General features: G+C 41.9%; 1 protein-coding gene across 5 annotated transcripts in view; it reads right to left on the reverse strand.

The window, feature by feature from the left end:
* The window catches only part of ERBB4 (erb-b2 receptor tyrosine kinase 4), a 1,155,234-nt gene that overhangs the window by 31,379 nt on the left and 1,096,803 nt on the right, over positions 1–27,052 (reverse strand). For all 5 annotated transcript variants that reach the window (XM_067470344.1, XM_060781240.2, XM_067470353.1 and 2 more), the window contains exons 23-25: positions 21,030–21,176; positions 17,761–17,858; positions 13,015–13,185 (exon numbers count right to left, since the gene is read on the reverse strand). In XM_067470344.1, coding sequence (XP_067326445.1) covers positions 13,015–13,185; positions 17,761–17,858; positions 21,030–21,176 — 416 coding nt within the window. The remainder of the gene's footprint in view (positions 1–13,014; positions 13,186–17,760; positions 17,859–21,029; positions 21,177–27,052) is intronic.

Consider the following 27,052-nt stretch of genomic DNA (forward strand, 5'->3'; position numbering starts at 1 on the left):
AAGGAGTCTGGATGCAACAGCTTTGGAAGAGACTCCTCATTCATTTCCCTTCATGGTGATCTGCTTTATTACCGGAAACCCAGGTGCTTCGCCCGGAAATTATTGTTATCGGGTAGTGATACTACCTGGGTTAGGTTTCACTAGTTCCTGGCACCCTTGAGTTAAGTTAAGAAGTTAAATAGGTAACGTTAAATAAAAGTTGCCCAATTTGAATCCAAAATATTGTTGTTGTGTCGTTTATTCTCGTGTCTTACTTCGGGGGTTGGCAGACAATAGCTTTCCTCTCCCCAAGAAATGGGGAGAGAGAAAGAGCATTTGTCTGCCTCCCACGAGGCATGGGAGGGGCCTGTGTGGAACCCTCCAGAAGGCTGGGGGCGTGGCCTGCATGCAGGCTGGACCCAGTCGGGCGCATTCAGCGCCTGGAAGCCGGCCCACCACTCCCGCCCATTAACAGTATAATTTGCGGTTGCCTGCGGAGCCGGGTAGGAATTTTTTCCCCTTCTTATTTTTCTAGAGGGGTTTTTTTGCCTACCCTATACTGTTTAGGGGCTAGACAGAGGGGTGAACAATACATTAAATAGGCTAGGCATAAATAGCGAGGGAAATTCCTTTTAGTCGGTGTGCACCTAGGGCACCCCTTTAAGGGGTGACAGGCCATTAAGTTGAACACTCACCACAGTTAAAGGGTGAAGTGTAGTTAAATGGCCTCGAAATGGAAGGAATCTGGATGCAACAGCTTTGGAAGAGACTCCTCATTCATTTCCCTTCATGGTGATCTGGTTTATTACCGGAAAACCCAGGTGCTTCGCCCGGAAATTATTGTTATCGGGTAGTGATACTATCTGGGTTAGGTTTCACCAGTTCCTGGCACCCTTGAGTTAAGTTAAGAAGTTAAATAGGTAACGTTAAATAAAAGTTGCCCAATTTGAATCCAAAATATTGTTGTTGTGTCGTTTATTCTCGTGTCTTACTTCGGGGGTTGGCAGACAATGCACACTTCCTCCCACGAGCCATATTGTTTTCCTCTGAACCATGAACACTTGCATATGAAGACCCACAAGAAGCATTATTTCAAAGTACATCCAAAGGAGCTAAGGACCATCTTCAAAAGAGAGACACAGCAAAACAGAATACATGAACAAAGCAAGAGGAAAGGCCATTCCTGTCACGTATTTGCATCCTTGGTATGATATAAAATAATGAGATCCATGATGGGCTAGTAAATGAAAGATGGAGTAGCTCCCACAGCTTACCATTCCCTTAGCAATAATTGAAGGAGGCACCTGGGAGACAGATCACAATTACACAACCCCATGATTCCTATCCACATATAACAAAAAGGTCTGGTTTGAACAGAGAAACAAAAGTTTCCTTCACTTCTTAGACACAACATCATAGCTAATCTTGGGATTGAATGTTACTTTACAAATGTAGACACCACACACAACTTACAATGGGATTAATCAATAGAATTAAGAATATACCCATTATACAAAAAGTCAACATTGACACTGAAACACAACACCAGCTGAGCTCTGCGAGTGCAGCTTTTTTTCTGAATGAAACAGAGAGTGAGGACTGGGATATCCGTAGGGATACCAAGGTGCTTGTTTATAAAGCTATTGTCCTCCCAACCCTGCTATATGCCTGTGAGACGTGAACCGTCTACAGATGGCACATGCAACTCCTAGAACGATTCCATCAGCGCTGCCTCCGGAAAATCCTGCAGATCTCTTGGTGAGACAAGTGGGCACATGTTAGTGTGCTGGAAGTAGCAAAGACCACCAGCATTGAAGCCATGGTCCTCTGCCATCAACTCTGATGGACTGGCCACATTGTCTGGATGCCTGACCACCATCTCCCAAAGCAGTTGCTCTACTCCATGCCTTGGTCACCTCCAGATTGGACTACTGTAATGCGCTCTATGTGGGGCTGCCCTTGAAAATGGCCCAGAAATTCTAACTGGTCCAATGGGCGACAGCCAGGTTGTTAACTGGTGCTCCTTACAGGGAGAGGTCAACTCTTCTGTTTAAGGAGCTCCATTGGCTGCCATTCATTTTCCAGTCCCAATTCAAGGTGCAAGTGCTTACCTACAAAGCCCTAAACGATTTGGGACCTGCCTACCTACGTGACCGGATCTCTGTATACGAACCCGCGCGATCTCTTCGATCATCCGGAGAGGTCCTGCTCACGATCCCACCTGCATCGCAAGCGCGATTGGTGGGGACGAGGGACAGGGCCTTCTCCGTGGTGGCCCCCCGACTCTGGAACTCTCTCCCCAAGGACATCAGACAAGCCCCAATGTTGGCAGTCTTTAGGAAGAGCTTGAAGAGGTGGTTGTTCCAGTGTGCCTTCCCAGAATAGGAAACTCCAAGCATCATGTCCCAAATGCACTATACGAGAGATTTAAGATTGTCTGCATACCGCACCTATCTCCAAAAACCTATCCATTTCACCTTAGAATCATAGAATCAAAGAGTTGGAAGAGACCTCATGGGCCATCCAGTCCAGCCCCATTCTGCCAAGAAGCAGGAATATTGCATTCAAATCACCCCTGACAGATGGCCATCCAGCCTCTGTTTAAAAGCTTCCAAAGAAGGAGCCTCCACCACACTCCTTGTCATGTCCAGCATTTTTAAAATTTTTAATCATTACATTTGGCCCGGCCTTAGTTTTTAAATGCTTCGTAGTGTTATTGTCTAATGTTTATTGCTATTGTTTAATGTTTATTGTTTTGTTTTATGAATTTATTTATTATTGTATTTGTTATGCTGTTGTTTTATTGATGTATTGGGCCTCGGCCTCTTGTAAGCCACACCGAGTTCTTCGGAAGATGTTAGCGGGGTATAAATAAAGGAGTATTATTATTATTATTATTATTATTATTATTCCAAACTCAATAATGGAAAACAGAAAAGAGATTTAAAGATGGGCTCAAAGCCAACTTTAAAAACTCTGCCATAGACACCAAGAACTGGGAAGCCCTGGCTCTTGAGCACTCCAGCTGGAGGTCAACTGTGACCAGCAGTGCTGTAGAATTTGAAGAGGCAGGAATAGAGGGCGAAAGAGAGAAACATGCCAAAAGAAAGGTGTGTCAAGCCAACCCCGACCGGGACAGCCTTCCACCTGGAAACCAATGCCCTCACTGTGGGAGAAGATGCAGATCAAAAATAGGGCTCCACAGTCACCTACGGACCCACCGCCAATACACTGATCCTAGAAGACTATCCTACTCAGACAATGAGAGATCACCTAAGTAAGTAAGTAAGTATACAAAAAGAGAGAGCCCCTCAACAAATACCCCCCCCCTCCAATGAATAAGCCCTGATAGGCCTACCAAAACAAAACAAAATACTTCATCCACATATGGAAGAATAAGGCTAGCAAGTAAGGCACCAGCTTAGCCACTCTAAGAATGTTTTCCCCCACAAACCTAGTGCAGAAACTAAGTAGGCTTTCTCTTATGTTCTCTAGGGTGGGAAAAGGACCTCTCCAGAAGATCTCAAAATGCAGGCAGGATCATACACAATTCATACCAGTAAATATTTCCATGGCCAGCTAGCCTTAGCTTCTGACCCTCCTTCTACCATCTTTCCTTGTATCACTCTTTCAGGATGTCAGAGAAGATAGAAAGGCATTGCCTTAAATATATTTTCCATCAACAAACATGTCATACCCAGATCTCAGTGGCAGGAGCTTTGGGAATAACACTCTAAAACTTTCCCAGTTAACACTCCAACTGACCCTTTTAAACAAAACATCATTACTTATCCTTGCCCCTGTTTTGGAATTATTTGGCATAATCTGAAACATTTTCAGATTCCTTTTTAAAATATTACTCATGTGCATTGCAAGCAGATTTGCGGAATAATGTGCTAACATTAATTTTAACCCCCACTGGAAATGACTTCTCTTTCCCCAAAATCAATGTTTCCAAATATACTGGAACTATAAAAACTATACAAGCACATCTTAGCTAATAAAGCCTTTAAGAACCACAATCTGGATTCCACCAGTGGGATAATGCTTCATTTGCACCTTCCCATTCACTTTTTCAGCCCAACCTGATATTAGAAAGTATTTATAGGGGGAAAGGAAATAAAATAATTAAATATGCTGCCCTAAGGTCTTTTGAAGGAAAAGAATATATGAATTGAATTGTGTGTTTGGGGCCATATGGCCATGTTCCAGAAGCATTATCAACTGACGTTTCACTTGCATCTATGGTGGTGGATGGAGCCCCCGGTGGTGCAGTGGGTTAAACCCCTATGCAGGCAGGACTGAAGACTGACAGGTCACAGGTTCGAATCCGGGGAGAGGCAGATGAGCTCCCTCTATCAGCTCCAGCTCCCCATGCAGGGACATAAGAGAAGCCTCCCACAAGGATGATAAAAACATTAAATCATCCGGGCGTCCCCTGGGCAACGTCCTTGCAGATGGCCAAATCTCTCACAACAGAAGAGACTTTCTTAAGTCACTCCTGACATGACAAAAAAAAAAACCTGCATCTATGGCAGGCATCCTCGGAGGTTGTGAGGTCTGTCGGAAACTAGGAAAATTGGGTTTATATATCTGTGGAATGTCCAGGGTGGGAGAAAGAACTCTTGTCTGTCTGATATAGGTGTGAATGTAGGAATTGGCCATCTTGATAAGCATTTAATGGTCTAACAGTTTTCAAGGTCTGGCTTCTTACTGCCTGGGGAGATGATTAGCTGGCCCTGATTGTTTCTTGTCTGGAATTCCCCTGTTGTTGAGTGTTTTTTTATTTACTGTTATGATTTTACAGTTTTTTAAATACTGGTAGCTAGATTTTGTTCATTTTCATGGTTTCTTCCTTTCTGTTGAGATTGTCCACATGCTTGTGAATTTCAGTGGATCATCTGTGTAGCCTGAAATGGGAGTTGTTGGAGTGGTCCAGCATTTCTGTGTTCTTAAACAATATGCTGTGTCCAGGTTGGTTCATCAAGTGTTCTGTTATGGCTGGCTTCTCTGGTTGAAGTAGTCTGCAGTTCCTTTCATGTTCCTTGATTCATGTCTGTTCTGTCTCGCGCTGGGCCTGTGAATAATTGTCTTTAGAACAGGACGTGCAACCTTTGCCCAGCGGGAAGCCAGGGGGCCCAAGGAGAAGTTCTCAGAGGTTTTCCAACACAAATGACCTTTAGATGGCTTGTGCAGTGTAACAAAGTCTTTTATTAATGAACAATCAAACAGAAACTTCTCTTGTCTTCAATAAAGCTAAACAAATGCTTCCAGGCTTTATGCAACTGGTGACTTCCTAATCTTGCCCACGAAGGACAGGCAACTGTCTTCAATAACTTCTTCTTTACTTTAAATGGAAATCCCCTTTTTAACTTCTCCCAGACTGTAATCTAACCCTTACTGATGTGGGCTCCGCTACCGGGTCGAACTGCGTCTCGAAGCACTGAGTGGACCTACCAGTAAAGGCTTAGATATTCTCCAGCTGGAGTTCTTTGGTCTTTAGGGCTGTTTTCCTGGAAATCTTTGGAGACTCTTAAGACTGTTTCCCCCCGGAAAGTCTTGATGCTCTTAAGACTGTTTCCCCCCGGAAAGTCTTAAGGGTTGAAGCTTTTGTACAGGGAAAGCTTGCACACGTCCTGTACATTAGCTTTCCTTGCTGAGACTAACTAAAAAATGGCTCCCTTCCCTTCCCAATTGCCCTGAGCAAGGGGTGGAACCAAAACTTAACGATGATGGACAGGTGACTTGCCCTATGACTGCAACCAAAGGAAGCCACCCAGGCCCGTATCATTACCCCAATACCCCCATGCATATGGGATATATTGAGTATGGTAATCAGATCATGATATGAATAAACATAACAGTTTAAGTAATGCACCAGTAAGGCCTTTTCGCGAACCACCATGAGAATTTCGGGGGGGGGGGGGTGAAGCCCCCCTAGCCCCCCCCCCCCCCCCGCCCGGCTACATGCCTGAAGCCACCTATCTGCAGAATCCCAGGAACCTTGGACTGCAAGCAAACATTTATTACAAAGCAAATAAATTTGGAGCTCCTGTTACAGCCGTACCAGCAAAATGTCTTTGAAATGCAGCACCCAAACACAAATATTCCCAAAGTTCCTCAAAGTGGACAAGAGCAAAGTGGACAGCAATCTCCCAAAGCGGATAAGAGCATGAGGCACAGAGGCTGCTCCCTTGAAACCCTAAAGTGCTCTGGCACTAGCTCTTAACTCAAAACACTGCTCTTATGTCAAAGTAAAACCCAGAGTGAGCAACAGCTCTTAACTCAAAACACTTTTAAGCTGGGATTCTCTCAAGTCAATATTGCCCTGTAAAATGGTGCTTATTCAATTAAATCTCCTGTGTATGGTAGCATTCCTCCATGGTTAGCCAGCAATTACTTGGAAAGACAATAACAAGGGAACCATTCCAATCTCTTTAAAGAGAGAGTACTAAAGCATGGAAGCAAACCACTGAGAAATCTTTCATTTTTCTTTTCATCAGGGAGGTTGATTAATTATTTCTATATTGTTCATTATTCTATGCATTGTCTAGGGGACTGGCTTCCCTGTAAATCCTAAGTGATTTTGTGGTTATAGTTAAAAGAAATACAAAGCATGGGTGGGGTGGAGGAATCTTTTGTAGTGTTTCTAGGTCTGCACATTGCTATTGCTCTTTCACTTTTAAACATGAGAAGAGGAGGAGGAAGGAGGATGTAGGATGAGGTGGAGACAGCAACAGCAGCAGCTACTGCCAAACCATTTCTGGCAGTAGACAATGCTGGCAGACAAGGGTTGGATCTCTGAATTCTTAAGTGAGAAACATTTTAAAGAAGAAAAATCAAAAAGTAACATGGCTGTGATGTATGGCGATGAGAGATGTTCAGCAGCAGGTGAGGCTGGGATTGGGAAGCACAAAAGAGGTTTGATGAACACGTTTCACCTCCTGCCTCCCTCCTGGTTTCCCCCTTTACCTCCTTTGCTACAGCCCCTTATTCGACTTATACAGTAATCAAAGGATATTCTGAGCTTCTCAAAAGCCATCAGCTCTCATTGAGAACAAAACAGAGCACATCTTCTCTAAAGCATTTGCAGCAGCAATCATCAGGACCTGCTGGCTGGCCTGGGCAGGGAAGCTCTTAGAGGGAAAAGATGGATTTGAACAGGTTGGGCAGGTGTGAGGTGGTGGGGAGAAACAAGGAAGGTTCCCTAAAATATCTGAATAGAAAGTTGATTATAATCTCCCCAATTGCATTATGTGGTGGATAATGAAACCCGTAATTGGGCACTCCTGGCCTTGTAAAGGAAATAATTAGTTGCTTTGATGAGATTTTTTTTAAAAAAAAAAATGCATGGGAAAGATCTGGGAATTTATTTTGTAATACTTTATAGTAGTAGATTTGTATCTACTACCCTTCAAGGAGGAAGGATTGAGAGAATAAATATTTGCTAAAATTTTAAACCTTGGTATTGTCTCCCGCCTTTGTTTCCTTTTACATCTCTGATTAAAGAAACAGTTAACATTTCAGAATTTTATCTTGTTTGCTTTTCCAAATTTTTTCTGAAGTGACACCACAGTTTAAATATATACAGCAGATTTTCAGTTAACTGGAATACAAGCAACCAGAGCTCTCAGGTAAGCAGCACAAAACAAAGAAAGAATATTTCAAATATTTTTAAAATGAATTTTAGCAGAATAAAACCTGCACATGTTTAAATTAGGTTCACCATGAGTAATCCCACACTTAAGGTGGTGAAGTCCATTAAACTGAAAATTGTTTTCATAATACAGTAAAACTGTGTTGCGTTAAGTTTGTCTTTATTTGCTTTTGACTACTGCATTTCAATATTGATATAAAGTCAATAGAGAGTTTATAGTGAGGTATTTTATGGTATGGGGTTTAGCATTAGTTACCCAATAGTACTCCAGCAAAAGAAATATGGAATATTAAGATAAAATATACGGTGGCCAGTGACCTAAGAGAGAATTGGTATAAAATGTTTTATCGCTGGTACTATACCCCAGAAACGGCGCTCCATGCAGTCATGCCGGCCACATGACCTTGGAGGTGTCTACGGACAACACTGGCTCTTCAGCTTAGAAATGGAGATGAGCACCACACCCCAGAGTCAGACATGACTGGACTTAATGTCAGGGGACTACCTTTACCTTTACCTATACCCCAGAAAAATTAGCCAAAGGGATATCGAGTCCTTTGGGAGATGCTAGCGGGGTACAAATAAAGTTTAATAATAATAATAATAATAATAATAATAATAATAATATCAAACAGCTGCTGGAAATGTGGAAAAGAGATAGGAACTTTTTTCCACGTATGGTGGTCCTGTAAGCAAGTCAAGAAGTATTGGAAAGAAATCCATTCTGTTACCCAAAAAATACTAAAAATTAAATTCCCTAGAACCCCAGAAGTCTATCTCCTAGGTATATCAAATACAAAGCTAAATAAAAATCAAGAGAAGATGTTATTTCTGTTAAGCACCACAGCCAGAATCTTACTTGCAAAAGTATGGAAACAGAAAGAAATCCCAACAGCAGAAGAATGGACTACAAAAGTACTCGAGATTGTTCAAATGGACTGCCTATCTCAGAGACTTAACAGAACCTACAGGAAGACCCACTGGTCAGATCTCAAAGACTTTTTTCTGACAAAGGAAATTCCAATGCTGAGAGAACAAGCAAAGTTGCAAACACAATGAAAACTTTTAACAGCCTCCAAAGACTTTGGGAAGTCCCTTTTGGAGTACCATACAGGTTTCTTGGTACCTCTTTTTTTCCTTTTCCCTTTTTTTCTCTCTCATTGTTTTAAGTGTCTGTACCTTTCTTATTTCTCGTTTTGTAATCTCACTTAAAAATGTAAAATCACAATAAAAAGTATTATAAAAATATTTTTAAATGAATGTTAGCAGAATAAAACCACATGTTTAAATTTGGTGCACCATGAGTAAGCCCACACTTAAGTTGGTGAAGTCCATGAAACTGAAAATTGTTTTGATAATACAGTAAAACTGTGTTGCGTTGAGTTAAGTTTGTCTTTATTTGCTTTTGATTACTGCACTTCAATATTGATATCAAGTCAATAGAGAGTTTATAGGGAGGTATTGTATGGTATGCGGTTTAGCATTAGTTATCCAATAGTACTCCAGCAAAAGATCACCGCCTTGTCATGGCGCTGGAGCTTGAGCACCTCAATGATGTCATGAGTGAAACTGTGAAGGGCCACCCAAGATGGGACAGTCGTGGCAAAGAGGTCAGACCAAGCGTGAGCCCTGGGGAAGGCAATGGCAAACCACCTCAGTATTATTGCCAAGAAAACTAAATGGACGTGGGAAATGGAAGGAAAAAGGAAAAGGGGCCGACCAAGGGCAAGTTGGATGGATGGTATCCTTGAAGTGACTGGATTAACCTTTAAGGAGCTGGGGGTGGTGACAGGGAGCTCTGGCATGGACTGGTCCATGAAGTCACGAAGCCACTCAGAGGTTGTTTGTATCAGACTCTCCAGGCCCTTTAAAATACTTTGATTATTCTTCCCATGAAGGAGAGTTGAAATATTGTATACACTGCAGCTTGCATTGTATGTTGATCATGTTCCTCATGACCTCATCACATGAAGCTTTTACCCTGCCCTATTCTTCCAGGATGTAGCCAGTTTGGAGCCCGACGGAGCCCATTATATGATGCTGGACTACTTGTGGCATGGATCCATCCAGGATCCATCCTGGCTTCATCCTGGAAGTTTCCTATGATGGAGCACAGAGAAAATGGGTGGCTAAGCCAGGGACAGCATGGGGGGGGGGCAGTGAAGGTTTCCCTCATGGAATGGGGAAGGTGATGCATGATTTTAAGGATGGTTCTCTCCATGCCCCACGGATTCCCCCACTGTTCCCTGGCTTAAGCACCAGCATGTAATGAGGTCCTTATAATCTGTGGAATTTAATAGAAAGAATGGCTATCTTACATAGGAAGTTCTGTATGGAAGGTTGGAGAATTATTTTTACCCCCTCTTAAGCTTTGTTGAGCCATGCTACCATGCCCAGTGGCCAGAAGAAGTAAGTTGAACTTGGGTGAGACACACAACAGTCCAGATCATACCCATGAGTCATTTTCAGCTGAAAAATAAGATCTTTAAAAAGCACACCAGAATTTGGGGGAAAGTCTGTGAGGCTTATTGTCACTGGCTCTCAAAAATTTCAGGGAAGGCCATTTCCCAGCAATGTCTGCTGGTACTTGCAATTGAAATTGGTGCTTTCTTTTTTTCAAATATACTTATCCATTTATCCTGAAGCACAGATTCCTAAGGATTCCCAAGGGGTAAAAAGCAAGATCACATTTTGACAGCTTTGCACAAAATAAGTCCCTAGCTATAGCTTTTTCTACGCAGGGAACAATACCTTCTACACAGGAAATAATATAGCTGCTGCTTTTGTTGCAAAAAAAGAGTGAATCTGTGTGGAATAAATGCCAAACTGAATGGCAAGAAAAATGACTAAAATTACTCACTACTTCCTTTGAAGATGAAGAAACTGAAGAATTCCATCTCTAAGAGTGAGTCATGTAATGATTTCACCTCTCTTTGTTCACCTGATGGGAAAGGCAAGTGGTAATAGGACTCTGCTGCACCTTCCCTTGTGAAAAAAGTGAAGGCAAACCCACTGTAGACTGCAGGATTACTCCTCAAGATTGAAGTCAAGTTCAAAACCCATTTCTTACAATTTCATAGAAGCAGTAACCCTAATCCTCTTCTTATGCTTGTTTCTTAGGGGAGACTGGGCTTCAAAACCCGCCCAAGGCTCTATGGACTGAATGAACCAGTTTAGTAGATTGAAATTCAGTCAACTGTCATTTCAAATGTCCCCCATTCCATACAAGATCAGCCATAAATCTGGGACCTTGTTAGTGAATATGAAAATAATCTTTTGTGGAAAATCACACAACAGTAACTCATAGCAGATCGTCACAGCTTCTTTTCATAAAGTTATATCCCACTCAATTTTCCAAAAACAGTATTGCCTTATGTACGACACCATAAAAATCTCCGGCAAGCATGCAAAGAATGAGGAAGTACTCCATCAGTGTCATAAATGGACGGCGAAGCAACAGCTCCCCTGGTGGCCAGAATACCCTCATGAAGCTGGAATGTTAAATGGTCTCTGTGTGTCTGTCTATTTCTGTTGTGTGTCTATGGCATTGAATGTTTGCCATGTATATGTACATTGTAAAGCACCCTGAGTCCCCTGCATGGTGAGAAGGGTGGAATATAAATACTGTAAATAAATAAATAATGTAGAAAGAGAAGACAAGGAGCTTTCTATATGTTGTGAATTTGAGGTAGCCCAGAAACACTCCCATGCCACCATTCTTAATTTGCACAAACCCAAGAAGATCAAAGTTAATACGGAACAATTCATCATTTGTAATACTAATTCAAGTCAGGTGTCTCCTGAGCCTTAAATTCCTAAGGGCAGTGCTGAGAAAGACTTATTTCCTTTTATGATTACCTCTATCTAAACAAAAATATAATTTCCCAAAGACTTCCATTAAAAAACTTTTAATTTCTGGGAACCACTTCTAGACTTCTAGTTGTCAACCTTCCATGCTTGCTTTACTGGAGAATTTGGAAACTTTCCTATAAAATTTAATTTCCCAGTAACAATGAACATAAACTGCCTAAGCTGCTTCGGTTTATTCACCACTTGCAGTAATGGCACCAGTTATAAGGGGTCCATTTAGTATTAATATTCATTAGAGCAAACAAATGTAAATCCCACGTTACTCAAAGGAAATAGAATGTCAGGAAATGTGGATTGTTTATATTGAGTGTCGGCTGTGTTTCCATTGTTTTGCTTAACTCCTACACTTATCAATGATTTCATGTTTAATGGGTATGCACTTTTACAAGGGACATAACAATCTGCTTAATATTGAGTTGTTAATCCTCTGCCTTGCTCAGAATCATCTGTCCTGCCTGGTAGTGGCTTTCTATGGTCCCAAGCTGAGGTTTGTTCAGCAATGGAGAATGCCAGGGACTGGAGCACTTGGGACTTTGACTAGGATCCTACATTTGAGTCTACAGAGTTGTGCATCCTCTCCCCCCCCCCCCCCCCCACCACCCCTGGCAGCTATCAAGCCACAGGAAGAGCTCCTGCAAAGGGAATGGTAGGAGAGATTATTCAGATCCTAAGGTAGCTGCAAGTCCTCACCAAGGGACATGTTTATGATTATATGATTAAAAAAGGAACATATATGCAAGTAAATCATATGTATGTGGGCATATGACACTGATAGCACACTGCTGTTGGTTCATATTCACAACAGTAATATGGAAAAATAGTAGATCTGGAAATGTGGAACTGTAGTTTTTCACTTCCTGTATGGGTGATGGCCTAAAATTCAGGATCTTACAAAGGACCTTATCACATTTTCCACCGGAATCGCCATGGATTGGGGGAATCTGGTGGTGTCTGGCATGGGGAACGTCTTCCCATGCCCCACATTGCCTGGCTTCCCCCTTGCCCCGTCCCACAGGGGGAAGCATCTTCCACCTTGCTTCACCCATTGGACCTAATGCAACACAGAAAGCCTTTTGTCTTGCTACTGCAGTGGTGTATGCCGTTTCCTCTTCAGTTTTGCCACAGAACCCCGCCGGAAGGAGATGTACATCGTGGGATGGGAGCTGGCATACTCCATAGCAAAACTGAAGCAGAACTGATGAACACCGCCAAATCTGGCCTGTCTGATGAGGTCATATATTAGGTAATTCCTCAGAGATAGGTCTTTGATATCACACACATTGCTTATGGTGCTGGGTATAATTAGGACCATGCAATCTTCCCTGAATGAATGTAGCAACTTGCTCAGCATGGCAACTTTCCCATATGTAGGACTACAATTCCCACTTCCACAGTCAGCATAAGCGGTTGCTGGGGAGGAATATAATAGTAATTCTGGTCAGCAGAAAACATTATAAAGTGGTTGCTTTTTTCCCCCTGGTTCATCCAATGCCATTATTTGTTCTTACCCTGTTGGAGTCCATTCTTGCTCTGGAAGTGTAGATGGGTGGTGGAATGTTAAATGCCTGAGGGACCAGATATTCCTCGGCATCCATCATGTCTTCCAAGTCTCCCTCATCCAGCAGATTTTGGAAAAACTTGCTGTCATTTGGGCTTGGGAGCTTCATACGATCATCACCCTGGATGTGGCACAGTGAATGAAAATGAAAAATGAACACTTTGGATACTTTGCCCATAATCTGTCACATTACTGTCACATCTGCTCACTCCATTTCTCTCTAAATAGTTATATGTCATCTTGTCATGCTCAGTATTTTAAAATTTTAATTATTACATTTAGCCCTGCCATAGGTTTTTAATGCGTCATGGTGTTACTGTTATTGTTTATTGCTTTGTTTATGAGTTTATTTATTGTCTGTATTGCTGTGTTGTTTTATTGATGTATTTGGGCTCGGCCTCTTGTAAGCCGCACCGAGTCCTCCGGGAGATGGTAGCGGGGTATAAATAAAGGATTATTATTATTATTATTATTATTATTATTATTATCATGCCAAATCGTACTGACACAATACATTTGATTATTTTTGCTTCCCTGAAAACACTTCTTGCATATTTCTGCCTAATAGATAATTTTTTCATAATATTTCCTCAAAATTATATGAAGAAAACTATTATTGGAGATATTAGGATAGAAATGTAATGACTGTTATCAATTAAACCTCAACCCCATTCAAAATATTCTTGTAATTGACAAGATATGATTGCTGTTATACATATAATGTATAGCACTGAAATTAAAATGACAATTGGATTTTGATGTGAACTTGGAAAGAAGAAAAAAAAGAAATGGTTCCATTTGTGGTGATGGAAGCATTGAGCCATAGCAGTTAAAGTGGTGTCAATCTGAATTAATTCTGCAGTGTAAATACACTCTTAGCCCTAGATTCCTAGCCCTATCTGCCTCCAGAATCCCAACTCTTTTATTTCCTGGAATTGTATTATCTTCCTCTATTACATGGATCTGATCTAGGTTGCTGCTTTACCTCTTTCAGACTTCTAATTCTGAAACAGAGACCATCACTTTGGTAAACAATTTAGGATACTGACATTCAGTATTTTTATATAAGCCAATTTGTACATATAGCCGCGAGAAAAGCCCCACTCCCCAATGGGTAGAAAAATTGATTCTTTTTACTCCTACCTGAGTTATTAGCACAGTGCTTAAAAAGAATCTCTCCAGAGCATGGAAACTAAATATTAAGGTATTGATTTTTTTAATGGTGGTTTGGGGGGTTGTTTTTTTTTGAGAAGGGAGGAAAAGGTTAATTCTGCTCCAGTTTGGCTGAATAGGAGAATCCAATATATTGCTATGGATCCCATACTGAGCAGATGCTAATGGATGTGTAAAAAGGACACGGCTGCAAAGCAAAATAAATCATCTTGCTGAAACTTCATTTTATCTTTGTTGTCCTGCCTGGTGTTAACATAATAACAAGAACAGCATTGAAAGATAAATTAAGCCACCAAATACAGCTCTCTTACTGAGAGAGGGAAAAGAGGTTGGCGAGTACAGCAACAACTATCACTTGCCTGTGGTGATGGAATAAAGATTTAATCCTTGTAGTCACCAACCTGGCCAGCTCCCATGGGGAACATCTTCACATACTTATGGGTACTTTCAGATACTAAGCAACAGATGCAAACTGTGGGTTGTCATAGTATCAGTTAATGTAAGGCAGGATTGGAGAAGAGCCAGCTGTTGCAGGGTTGCATTGCTTCCAACATGAGATCTTGAAGTCCTGGATGCCATTATATCACTCCCAGTTTCAATTAATTTGTATTACTTTTTAAATAGGGGATTGGCTAAAAAAAAAATCACACATATACACACACCATGCCCTAGGACAGTGACGGGCAACCTTTTGAGCTTGGTGTGTCAAAATTCACCCAAAAACTGAGCATAACTTGGGTAGTGTGTCACTTTGAGAAAAAAACCCCATAATTTCACAATATTTAAAGTTTGATTAACAAAAATGTATAATTGCAATATACAGTATAACTTTAGGCAATTCGGGGATAACTAGCCTAACTGACCACAAGATGGCACATGTAACTGTCTTTTAGGAAAGGGCAGGGTTAATAAGCAGAAACAGGGGTTCATAAGGATGCACAACAGTAGTGGTGGTGAAATGGAGTCTGTACTATGCTACAAGATGGCATTGTTTATGTAAATTAAGATGGCTGTCGCTATTTCTAATGGTGGGAACCCATAGCACAGGCCCTTGCCTCTTCCAGCTTCCTCCTCACTTATCTCAGTAATGATGGTCAATTAGAAATCCACAACACCCCAGAACAGTAGATTGGATGATGGTTGCTGTGGTTATGTTGTTGCTGGTAATGGCGATCACAGGGCCCCCAGAGATGCATCCCCCATGGCATTGCGCTGCTCCCTGCTCCACCAGGCAGAAGTGAGGTCAAAGATTCTCTAACAGCCTAACTGGAAGTCCCAGAACTAGATGCGCTGTGCCAGAGTTATGTTGTATTGGCCTACAGATATCCGGTACAGAGTGACTACAATACATTACAGCAAATGTTTCATCCTCGTCTACTGCACCTGGCATGCAGCCCCATACTTCTTTGTATGCGGCTGCATGCTGCCGTGTGTCATTGAAAATGGCTACATGTGTCAGCGCTGACACACGTGTCAAAGGTTTGCTATCAGGGCCGTAGGAGGAACAAATTCCCAAATTTTGTCTCACCTTGACATGGATTTTTTTAACTACAAAGTAAACTACGAATACCAATTTTAGCTGAAAACAAGCATGATAAATTATGTATGGGATAGGTTTCAACTCTTTCTTTTCTTCAAGAGATCCGGTCTCTTTAACAACTACTTGTCAAATGAACAGGACTTGTTCCCCTCTATGCTGACAAATTCCTGTAGCTATTTGTGAGTTTGGATTAGTTAAAAGAAATTGTCATCTGGCAACTGAAGCAAGTTGAGAATTTCATTTGGTTTGGTTTTGAAAGGAACTTACCAAAAATTAATATTGCCTTCATAAATGTAATGAAGAACTTGTAATGAAGATAATAATAATAATAATAATAATAATAATAATAATAATAATGGTAAAGGTAGTCCCCTGACATTAAGTCCAGTCATGTCTGACTCTGGGGTGTGGTGCTCATCTCCATTTCTAAGCCGAAGAGCCAGTGTTGTCCGTAGACACCTCCAAGGTCATGTGGCCGGCATGACTGCATGGAGCACCGTTTCTGGGGTATAGTACCAGCGATAAAACATTTTATACCAATTCTCTCTTAGGTCACTGGCCACCGTATATTTTATCTTAATATTCCATATTTCTTTTGCTGGAGTACTATTGGGTAACTAATGCTAAACCCCATACCATAAAATACTTCACTATAAACCCCATACCATAAAATACCTCACTATAAACATGACTGCATGGAGCGCCGTTACCTTCCCGCCAGAGCGGTACCTATTGATCTACTCACATTTGCATGTTTTTGAACTGCTAGGTTGGCAGAAGCTAGGGCTGACAGCGGAAGCTCACGCCGCTCCCCGGAATTGAACCTGCGACCTTTCAATCAACAAGCTCAGCAGCTCAGCGCTTTAACCCACTGTGCCACTGGGGGCTCCAATAATAATAATAATATTATTTTTATACCCCACCTACATCTCACCAAAGGGACTCAGAGTGGCTTACATAGGGACAAGTCCTAAACAAACATGATAAAAAACACACACTTGGATATAAAATACAACAACATAAAACAGAATATAAATATGAAGATAAAAGATTGTCTTCCCCACTACACAATATAGTTCAGTGATAGCACTTAAATTTCCAAGGCAGATTAGACAGATCGAGGTTGTAGCATTGTGCAGCACTAGAACTCTCTGGCAGAGAATTCCAAATGTGTCTGAGATCTCCAAATTCTAAGAACTCCATGGCATGGATCCATAACAAAAACGCTATCAAAGAGCTACAATTATGTTATGCAAAAAAACCAGAGCAACTAATTTGCAAAGTTCTGGGCTACAAACTTGAGCAGCTTGATCTGTATTGGTTGGTCAAGAATAAGTGAACTGAGGTTTAGAAAGAGATAGTAAATTGCATTACAGTTTGGGTAAGAAGTTTAATTTGAATATCTCTATTTTGTAGCAGACCAATTAATGATTACATTGTTTTTAATTTTTGATATGCAAGGGCAGAGGTGGCCCTAGGTAATTTTCAGCGGTAAGCAAACAGTATTTTGCAACCCCCCCCCCCCCAACCAATCACTGATATATATTTTCTGTTCGTCGTGGGAGTTCTGTGTTCCATATTTGGTTCAATTCCATCATTGGTGGAGTTCAGAATGCTCTTTGATTGTAGGTGAACTATACATCCCAGTAACTACAACTCGCATATGTCAAGGTCTATTTTCCCCCAAGAGCACCTCAAGAGCACCCCTGGGCAAAATCAACTATACTGCAAATGCTTACTTTGCGTAATGGGTTGAGCCGCCCCTGTGCAAGGGATAAGCCTGCCAGTACAGCAGTATTTCTGCTTCTTCATACCAGTATTGTTCAACAAACACTGATATATTTTACAGGTGTTGGATAAAATGAGAATGTGAGAATCAAAAGTCATACCAGTACATGATTGGAGGGTTTGAGAGAATCTGTGGCTCCTTAGTATGTATATATGTGTATATGATGGCAGTAAAGATACCAAGGATACACTCACCTGAATGACCAGATATCTCTGAGGATCTCGAGCCATTCTTGAAAATTCAGCAGCCAGCTCCTTGAACTTAGGTCGACTGTCAGCATCAATCATCCAACCTGCAAATTGCATAGGGACCAAAGAAAGGTTTCTGATTAATAAAAAGCAATGATTGATTTTTGATGATAAGTTAATTAAACAATTCTTATGGGGGAGCATAAATGTGAGGACTCATCCAACTGAAAGTAAGCATTTTTTTTTTTAAAAAAACTTCAATTGATTTGGTCATGAGCTTATTATCTATAATAAAATTGGAATCAATGGGACTTAATAATGCTTAATTGGTGACTGTATTACATCCTCACACCATAGGTTCCTGCTTCATGAGTCCCTTCCTGAGTCCCTCTTCAGTGGTCGAGAAGACCGGGTTATAAAAGCTCTAAATAAATAAATAAATAAATTGTCCCCGCCGCTCTCCCTGCTCTACTTTCAAGGTTCTCCAGATCCTCCCACATTGCTATTTGCAGGCAGCCAGGAGAGACAGGAAGGAAGCAAGGCCACCCGAGTGGCTGGCAGAAGCCTCCGAAGGCCACTAGGCACACCCAGGTCCAAGGAGGAGCCTCTGGACTATGACTCCCAGCAACCCCGGGCAGTGGTGTGCCTTGGTCATGCCCGCTGGGGCATTTTTTTTATGCCTCCCATTTTTATACCCAGCGTACTAGACGACCCCCGACTTTTAATAAGATTTTCCAGGCCCAAAAAGTCCTCTTGTTCTCAGGAATATACGGTACTTCTTTTTAGGAATTCTGGAATCCTGAAATACTCCAAAATTGTGCTTTCTGATGGTCAATGTACACAAATTTTGTTTCATGCACTGAAGTATGTATAAAATTGCCTTTAGGCAATGTGTATAAGGTGTATATATGAAACATAAATGAATTTTGTGCTTGACTTAGCTTCCATCTCCAAGACATCTCATTATGTAAATACAAGTATTCCAAAATCTGAAAAAGGGATCACTTTTGATCCCAGATTAGAGAGACTCAACCTGTTTTTAATATGGAGCTATTTCCCACAAACCTCTGGAATTCAAATAAACTGTTCTGTCGCCGCTGGGCCTATATTTGGTTGGCTTTAAATATAGGATGTGTATCCTTTGCCCAGCGGGAAGCCAGGGGCCTAAGAAGAAGTTCTCAGAGGTTTCCACTACAAAAGAGTCTTGATATGGCTTGAAAAATACAACAAAGTCTTTTATTAATGAATCAAACAGGGACTTTAAGGCTTTCTTGGTAAAAATTTAGTTCTCTCAATCTTGCCCAGAGGGGACAGGCACTATTTTCAATAACTTTCTCTAAAGGAAAATTCCCCTTTTTTAACTTCTCCCAAGGCTGACTAAAATCCAACCCTCACTGGTGTGGGTTCCACTGCCAGGCCGAACTGCTTCTCGAGCGCTGAGAGGATCTACCAGCAAGGCAATGGATGTTCTCCAGCTGGAGTTCTTTAGACCTTAAGGCTGTCTTCCTGGAAACTCTCAAGGCTGTGGAAAGCTGGAGTTCTTAGGAGACTCTTAAAGCTGTTCTCCCCTGGAGATTCTGTTAGAGTTTCCGTGACCCTGGAATTCTTAAAGGTTGAAGCCTTTGTACAGGGGAAGTAAACACATCCTATAAATTGGCTAACCTAGCTGACACTAACAAAATGGCTCACTTCCCTTCCAAAGACCAAAGGGGGGCGGGACTAGGGAACCTAACGATAATTGACAGGTGGCTTGCCCTATGATTGCAGCCAAAAGAAACCACCTATCTGCAGAGTCCCTGAAACTTAGGACTATAACAAACATTCAATGCAAAGCAAACAAAATTGGAGCTCCTGGTACAGCTGTACCTGCACATAAACCCTTGACATTCAGGGCAAAATGTAAGAGTCTGGCTTTGCCCTGTGGTGGATGAGCTTTGCTGAAGCCATACCATTTCAAACTGCAGCTGATTCAGCGATTCTTTGCAGGAAATAATTTCTCACTCCAGAATATAAGCATGTAAAGAAAAGGTTTTTTATGGGCAGATGACGTTGGACTGAAAAATCAGCTCGTATGTACAGTGCAAAACATTGCAGCCAAGAAAGGGATGGATAACTTTCCATGAGAAGCAGGGGGCTGTATCTTCCAACTGAATGAAGAAACCACACTTCTGATAACATATGTTTTGCTCCATTTACTAATACCTTGTTCTTAATTTATAATTTCCTCTAGAAATCTGAACAGAGAAACTTGCTTAAACTGTTGTGTGCTATCAAATGGAAAGAATGCTTCTCCTGCTCAACCTGTACAAGTTGAGCCTGAACATCAGCATGTGCTGGTATTGTATCATCTCACTGTGGCACTGAATTGAGTTGGCACTTTGCATTAAACCTCCTGCATACTGCTGCAGTCTATCAACTTGAGCGGTTAGATGGATTAGCTTCATGATATTCGTAGTTGAAATGTTTTCATCTGTACACATGAGCAGCAAACCCCATATGGAGGAAATGGTTGCTTGTTAATCTCATTTAAATTAAGTCAGAAACACCATGGAGACCTCCTTAATTCTTTCAAAATTAGAAGTGTGAGCTTCAGGGTCACATTTTCTAGCACGTGCACATGGGGTGGGAAGGATAAGTTGGGTGAAAAAAACAGATGCAAATAGCAAAAATGAAAAAAATCCTGTTTTTTTTGTTTGCTTTACCCTCCCCCCCCCCCTCCATTATGCCATGAATTCAATATGCAGCTAACATAGCAATGCCCGTAATAAACTACAGATTCTGCATATAAATGTCTGCTTCCAAAGGCTCCGCTTGTTTCATCCTGTTAATCCAGTTCCTTTTTAATAAAACATATTGGATTTCCTTTCTTCTTCATTATGTCATCTGGAGCGAACTTTCACCCTTTTACAACCTTTACTATGTGACTACCTGGGTACCGTAATTATGTGAAATGCTACCATCTAGCAAATCGATTGTCATGCAAACGACAGCAGTTTGTGTGCTACAATTCTGTTTTCACAGCAACAATGTCTGATACTATCTGCTGGCAATAAGAACCCAAGCTAACACAAATTTTCACAGTCAGACTCATCTCCTTCACAATTGCTAGATGCCCATGCATAATATTCAGACAGAATCTGGCAGCTATTTGAATATGAAGGTTCGAAATGGCACACAGAATTACAAAGGACTTCTGAGTGTGAATGCAAGTGGCAAAGGAATATCACTTCAATGCTAGTTATCCACAAAGTTACAAATGAACAAGGACTACTCACATTTCACCATCACCATGTAAACATCAATGGTGCAGATGGGAGGCTGTGGCAAGCGCTCCCCTTTCTCAAGCAAGTCAGGGATTTCTCTTGTTGGGATTCCATCATAGGGCTTTCCCCCAAAGGTCATGAGCTCCCAAATGGTGACACCTGCAGCAACAGAATAGAAGTTGTGTTTTAGTACAATGCACACACCTACTACCATTCATATGTGCCAACATAAAATATGCTGGGAATACAAGTCAGTTCATATATTTATGAGCAACACACAAGCTGCTGCTATTTGGTGAGACAGAATTAAAAAATGGGGAAGTACTGAAGCCACCCTTCAATTATTACTGCCTACACACAACCATTCTTGGTGCTGGTAATATGGATTATCTTCTCTGTCACCCACTAAAAATTCCCTCTCTGAGGCAGGACCGGTCAAAACCAGGCACATTGGCCTGAACAGTTCTCTTCACAGAGTATACCCATTTTCCATCTTAGTCTTGGAAATGCCATGGGAATGTGATGGCACTGCTTCTCCATCAAGTGGCAGAAGAGTTTAGACCACTGGTATTTATGCTCATAAGGAAAGATGGTCCATTTTGATTTACCTGCATGACCGCATCTCTGTATACGAACCCACATGATCCCTTCGATCATCCGGGGAGGCCCTGCTCTCGATCCCACCAGCATTGCAGGCGTGGTTGGTGGGGACGAGAGAGAGGGCCTTTTTGGTGGTGGCCCCTCGACTCTGGAACTCACTCCCTAAAGACATCCGACAGGCCCCAACCTTGGCATTCTTTAGGAGGAGCTTGAAGATGAGGTTGTTCCAGTGTGCCTTCCCGGAATAATGATCCCATAGCACTTTGTCCTCCAAAGCACTTTACATTTTTTAGATCTGCTGGTATGCCCTTCCACAAACGCCACTATCACCTTTCGTCCATGTCCCAGCATTATTTCCATTTTAACTTTACATTTGGCCTTCCCACTGTTTTAAAATTCGTGTTGTCTTAGTGATAACGTTGTATATTTTATTGTCTATGTTTTATTTTAATTGCTTGTACTGTTGTTGTTTTGCTTGTATTGTTGTATTCAGGCTCGGCCTCATGTAAGCCGCACCGAGTCCCTTGGGGAGATGGTAGCGGGGTACAAATAAAGTGTTGTTATTATTATTATTATTATTATTATTATGGCTTACTGATAAGACCATGACTCCATAGAAACCCTAGTATTCTCTTCTTTGTCTTACTGGGTGTAGTTCATGGGAAGTTCGTCAGTGTAAGCCACATAGAAACAAATATTATAGCCTTTGCCATTCATTCCAAAGGCTCAGTGGGTCTTCCACAAAGTAACTTTTTAATGGATCATGGCAAATTGAATTTAAAATATTCCTAGCCAATGGGTTTAGTTGCATCTGTTCACATGTTCAAATCCAAAATAGAAAACATATTCTCCATAAATCAATAAAATATAATATAATATACAGAGAAAGCTGGAAATCTCCATTGAATTCCAGCAACTTTCATTAAAGGTAAACCAGATTTAAAGTTGGGATGCTCATATTTTGTCCTTGCAAGACTCCAAATAAAATGACATACAATATTTGGAGCCTTTCATTATTTGACAACCTGAGACCTGGAGGAAGAATGCAGGACAAGTGTGATTACAGGAAAGGAAAAATGATATTATTTAGAACGGAAAAGTTAGTGGAAATGCCAACAAAAAAGATAGCTTGACTTTTTATCTCCTCATGAGAAAGCAAACAAATAGCTAATCTAAAATTATTATTTTCAAAAAACATAACATTTCCTCAAAATTACTGTATCAACTTTGCCAAAACCAAATAAAGCTATATTGTTTTTATGTTCCAAGCCATGTGATAACAGTAAAATACACGTACATTTCAAAGCCCCTTATGGATCTGAGTTATGAGAGTACAATATTTCTATAACTGTGATACTATTTTCAAATGTCCTCAAGATTATTATTTTTTTCTTTGAAGCTAAGAAGAAAGATAAATAACATACTCTCCACCATGAATATATCCCCTAAGACAAACTTTAATATCAAAAAAAATGATCTGTTGTCCCAGCAGCTTTCTTTGTTTGGATTTTTAAATTCTTATATTTTAAAGGTCATTTAAAATAGGCTTTCTAACATAGCAATCATATCTTACAGGCTGTCACTTCTATCCTGAAGAGTGGAAAGCATGATATATATCACTAGCACATAGAAATGCATGCAATTGCTTTCTCCACTTTTTACCTTTTTCTACGGCCTATGACATTTTTTCACCTTTTCCTATGGCATACCTTCCAACACTGTGATGATGAGAGACGGGATACCGTCCTGCATCAGTCACCATTATATAACAATAATGCCCATGCCAGAAGGAAAAAGCAAAGGAGGTTGATGGATGGGTTGAGTTGAGAGTAGGGATGGAATGATTCACACTTATTTATTTATTTACTTTATTTATATACCGCTTTTCTCAGCCCTCAGGTGACTCAAAGCGGTGAACAACATCGATACAAAGCATCATGAGACAAGTATAGGGCAATTAAAAACAATTGTAACATAAATAATTAAACATCAGAATAACAATCATTAGTGCCTCAACAATAAAATCAGAATCCAGTCTCATCATCCATTATTCCGTATTCCTATGTTCAATTACACTGTTTAATCAAATGCTTGTTCGAACAGCCAGGTCTTCACTTTCCTCCGAAACGCCAGCAGGGAGGGGGCCGACCTGATATCTGCAGGCAGGGCATTCCACAGCCGAGGGGCCACCACTGAGAAGGCCCTGTCTCTCATTCCCGCCAAGCATCCTGTGATGCAGGTGGGACAGAGAGCAGGGCCTCCTCAGATGATCTTAGTGTCCTAGCCGGTTCATAGGAGGAGATGCATTCGGAGAGGTAAGTAGGGCCAGAACCGTTTAGGGCGTTATAGGCTAATGCCAGCACTTTGAATTGTGCCCGGTAGCAAACTGGCAGCCAGTGGAGCTGGCGCAACAGAGGAGTAGTATGCTCCCTGAGTGCCACTCCTGTTAACAACCTGGCTGCCGAACGCTGGACCATTTGAAGCTTCCGAGCAGTCTTCAAAGGCAATCCCACGTAGAGAGCATTGCAGTAGTCTATACAGGATGTAACCAGAGCGTGGACTACCATGGCCAAGTCAGACTGCCCAAGGTACAGGCGCAGCTGGCGCACAAGTTTTAACTGTGTGAATGCTCCCCTGGTCACCACTGAAATCTGGGGTTCCAGGCTCAACGACAAGTCCAAGATCACACCCAAGCTGCGAACCTGCATCTTCAGGAGGAGTGTGACCCCATCCAACACAGGCTGTAACCCTATGCCCTGTTCGGCCTTACGACTGACCAGGAGTACCTCTGTCTTGTCTGGATTCAATTTCAATTTGTTTACCCTCATCCAGACCGTTACAGCGGTCAAGCACCGGTTCAGGACTTGAACAGCCTCCTTAGTAGTGGGTGGAAAGGAGTTGGACATCATCCGCGTACAGATGACACTGTACCCCGAAACTCCGGATGATCTCTCCCAGCGGCTTCATGTAGATGTTAAACAGCATGGGAGACAATATTGATCCCTGTGGAACCCCACAAGACAATGGTTGTGGGGCAGAACAGGTGTCCCCCATCAACACCTTCTGAGATCGACCCTCTAGGATGGACTGGAGCCACTGCAGAACAGTGCCTCCAAGACCCATTCCCACAAGGCGTCCCAGAAGGATACCATGGTCGACAGTATCGAAGGCCGCTGAGAGGTCCAGCAGAACTAACAGGGACACACTCCCCCTGTCTAGCTCCCGGCGTAGATCATCCACTAAGGCAACCAAAAGTGTTTCAGTTCCATGTCCCGGCCTAAAGCCAGACTTATTCATTCCTAGGTTGAAAAACAGATTTCCCAACAACTGAGGACTTCCACAAGGGGAAATAACCAGTGAACATTTTGTGTAATTTCTCCTGGGATTTGATGCCCAAAACTGTTGTGAAGAATTATCCTGCGAGGGAAAACACAGGGGCCTTCTTTTCATCACCCTGTTTGCTATAGAGAAAAAGTTTCTTGCTCTGAAAGCATTTTTTTCCTCCACAGAATAATTCTTACTCAATACATTGTGTGGGTGATGGGGTTGAGGAAAGAATTCTATACGTTTATTTTCTGCTGCAACAGGGAGAAATTGGCTTTAATTATTCTTTTTTACATGAGAGAGTGAAACAGTTGAGGATTTACATCCCCAGTTGAGAGATACTTAGCAGGAAGGACAGGGCCCTGGTCATGCTATGATACTTCATCTTGTTGATTGGAAGCTTCCCACCGGAGTGGAAATCATCTATCAGACAGATGGCAAACTATTTAACCTCAACAGACTGAAAGACAAAACCAAGGTTACAACAACATCTGTTATAGAACTCCAATATGCTGATGACAACGTCATTTGTGTGCACTCAGAAGAAGACTTACAAACCACTCTATACACCTTTGCAGAAGCTTACAAGAAGCTTGACCTGTAATTGAACATCGAGGAAACCAAAGTGCTCTTCCAGCAGTCATCAGCCAATCCCTCTCCAATGCCAGAAATACAGCTTAATGGTGTAACATTAGAAAACGTTGACCACTTCCACTACCTTGGCAGTCACCTCTCCACAAAAGTCAACATTGATACAGAAATACAAAACTGCCTGAGCTCTGTGAGTGCAGCATTTTCCAAATGAAGCAGAGAGTGTTTGAGGACCGGGACATCCTTTGGGATATCAACATGCTGGTTTATAAAGCGATTGTCCTCCCAACCCTGCTACACGCCTGCGAGACATGGACTGTCTACAGACATCACATGCAACTCCTAGAACGATTCCATCAGCATTGCCTCCGAAAAATCCTGCAAATCTGTTGGGAAGACAAGTGGACAAATGTCAGCGTGCTGGAAGAAGCAAAGACCACCAGCACTGAAGTGATGGTCCTCCGCCATCAACTCTGCTGGACCGGCCACATTGTCCAGATGCCTGACCACCGTCTTCCAAAGCAGTTCGTCTACTCCGAACTCAAGAATGGAAAATGGAATGTTGGTGGACAGGAAAAGAGATTTAAAGATTGGCTCAAAGCCAACCTTAAAAACTCTGGCATAGACACTGAGAACTGGGAAGCCCTGGTCCTTGGTGCTCCAGCTGGAGGTCAGCTGTGACCAGCAGTGCTGTAGGATTTGGGAGCTGGAGTCCAAAACAATCTGGAGGGACCAAGTTTGCCCATGCCTGTTGTAGATTATGCCACTTCCAAGGAAAGATATTTCAGGCTAAAGCAGTGGTTCTCAATCTGTGGATCCAAGAGGAAGGCACATTAAGCCAACCCTGACCGGGACCGCCTTCCACCTGGAAACCAATGCCCTCACTGTGGGAGAACATGCAGATCAAGAATAGGGCTCCACAGACCCACCGCAAGTACACCAATCTTGGAAGACAATCCTACTCGGACAACAAGGGATCACCTAAGTAAGTAAGTAATGTCATAGGGCAGTGGATAAGTCACTGACTCCTGATGGGGGAGTGAAGGGAAACAGAGCAAAAGCTACCAATTGCTTCTTATCAATTTACCAACAACAGGGAAGTGTGCATAAGAATACAGGCAGCTTTCCCCAAGGTTAACTTGGTTAACAGGGGAGCAGACCCTTGTCAATCCCAGTGGCTGCTTTCTGATGTTTGGAGATTGGGGGGCTCACTCGAGATTTCAACATGTGACCACACCATTATAGTTCTGTGTAGTACACAGTGGTCATATAAAGATTCCCAAATGTCTTTAGTACATGATATCCTATGTTCCTCCACCCATCTGAGGCTTAAGAATCATAGATGGGTGGAGGAACATAGGATATCATGTACTAAAGACATTTGGGAATCTTTATATGACCACTGTGTACTACACAGAACTATAATGGTGTGGTCACATGTTGAAATCTCGAGTGAGCCCCCCAATCTCCAAATATCAGAAAGCAGCCACTGGGATTGACAAGGGTCTGCTCCCCTGTTA

Source organism: Anolis sagrei, chromosome 1 (assembly GCF_037176765.1).
Source record: "Anolis sagrei isolate rAnoSag1 chromosome 1, rAnoSag1.mat, whole genome shotgun sequence".
Classification (NCBI taxonomy): Eukaryota; Metazoa; Chordata; class Lepidosauria; order Squamata; family Dactyloidae; genus Anolis; species Anolis sagrei.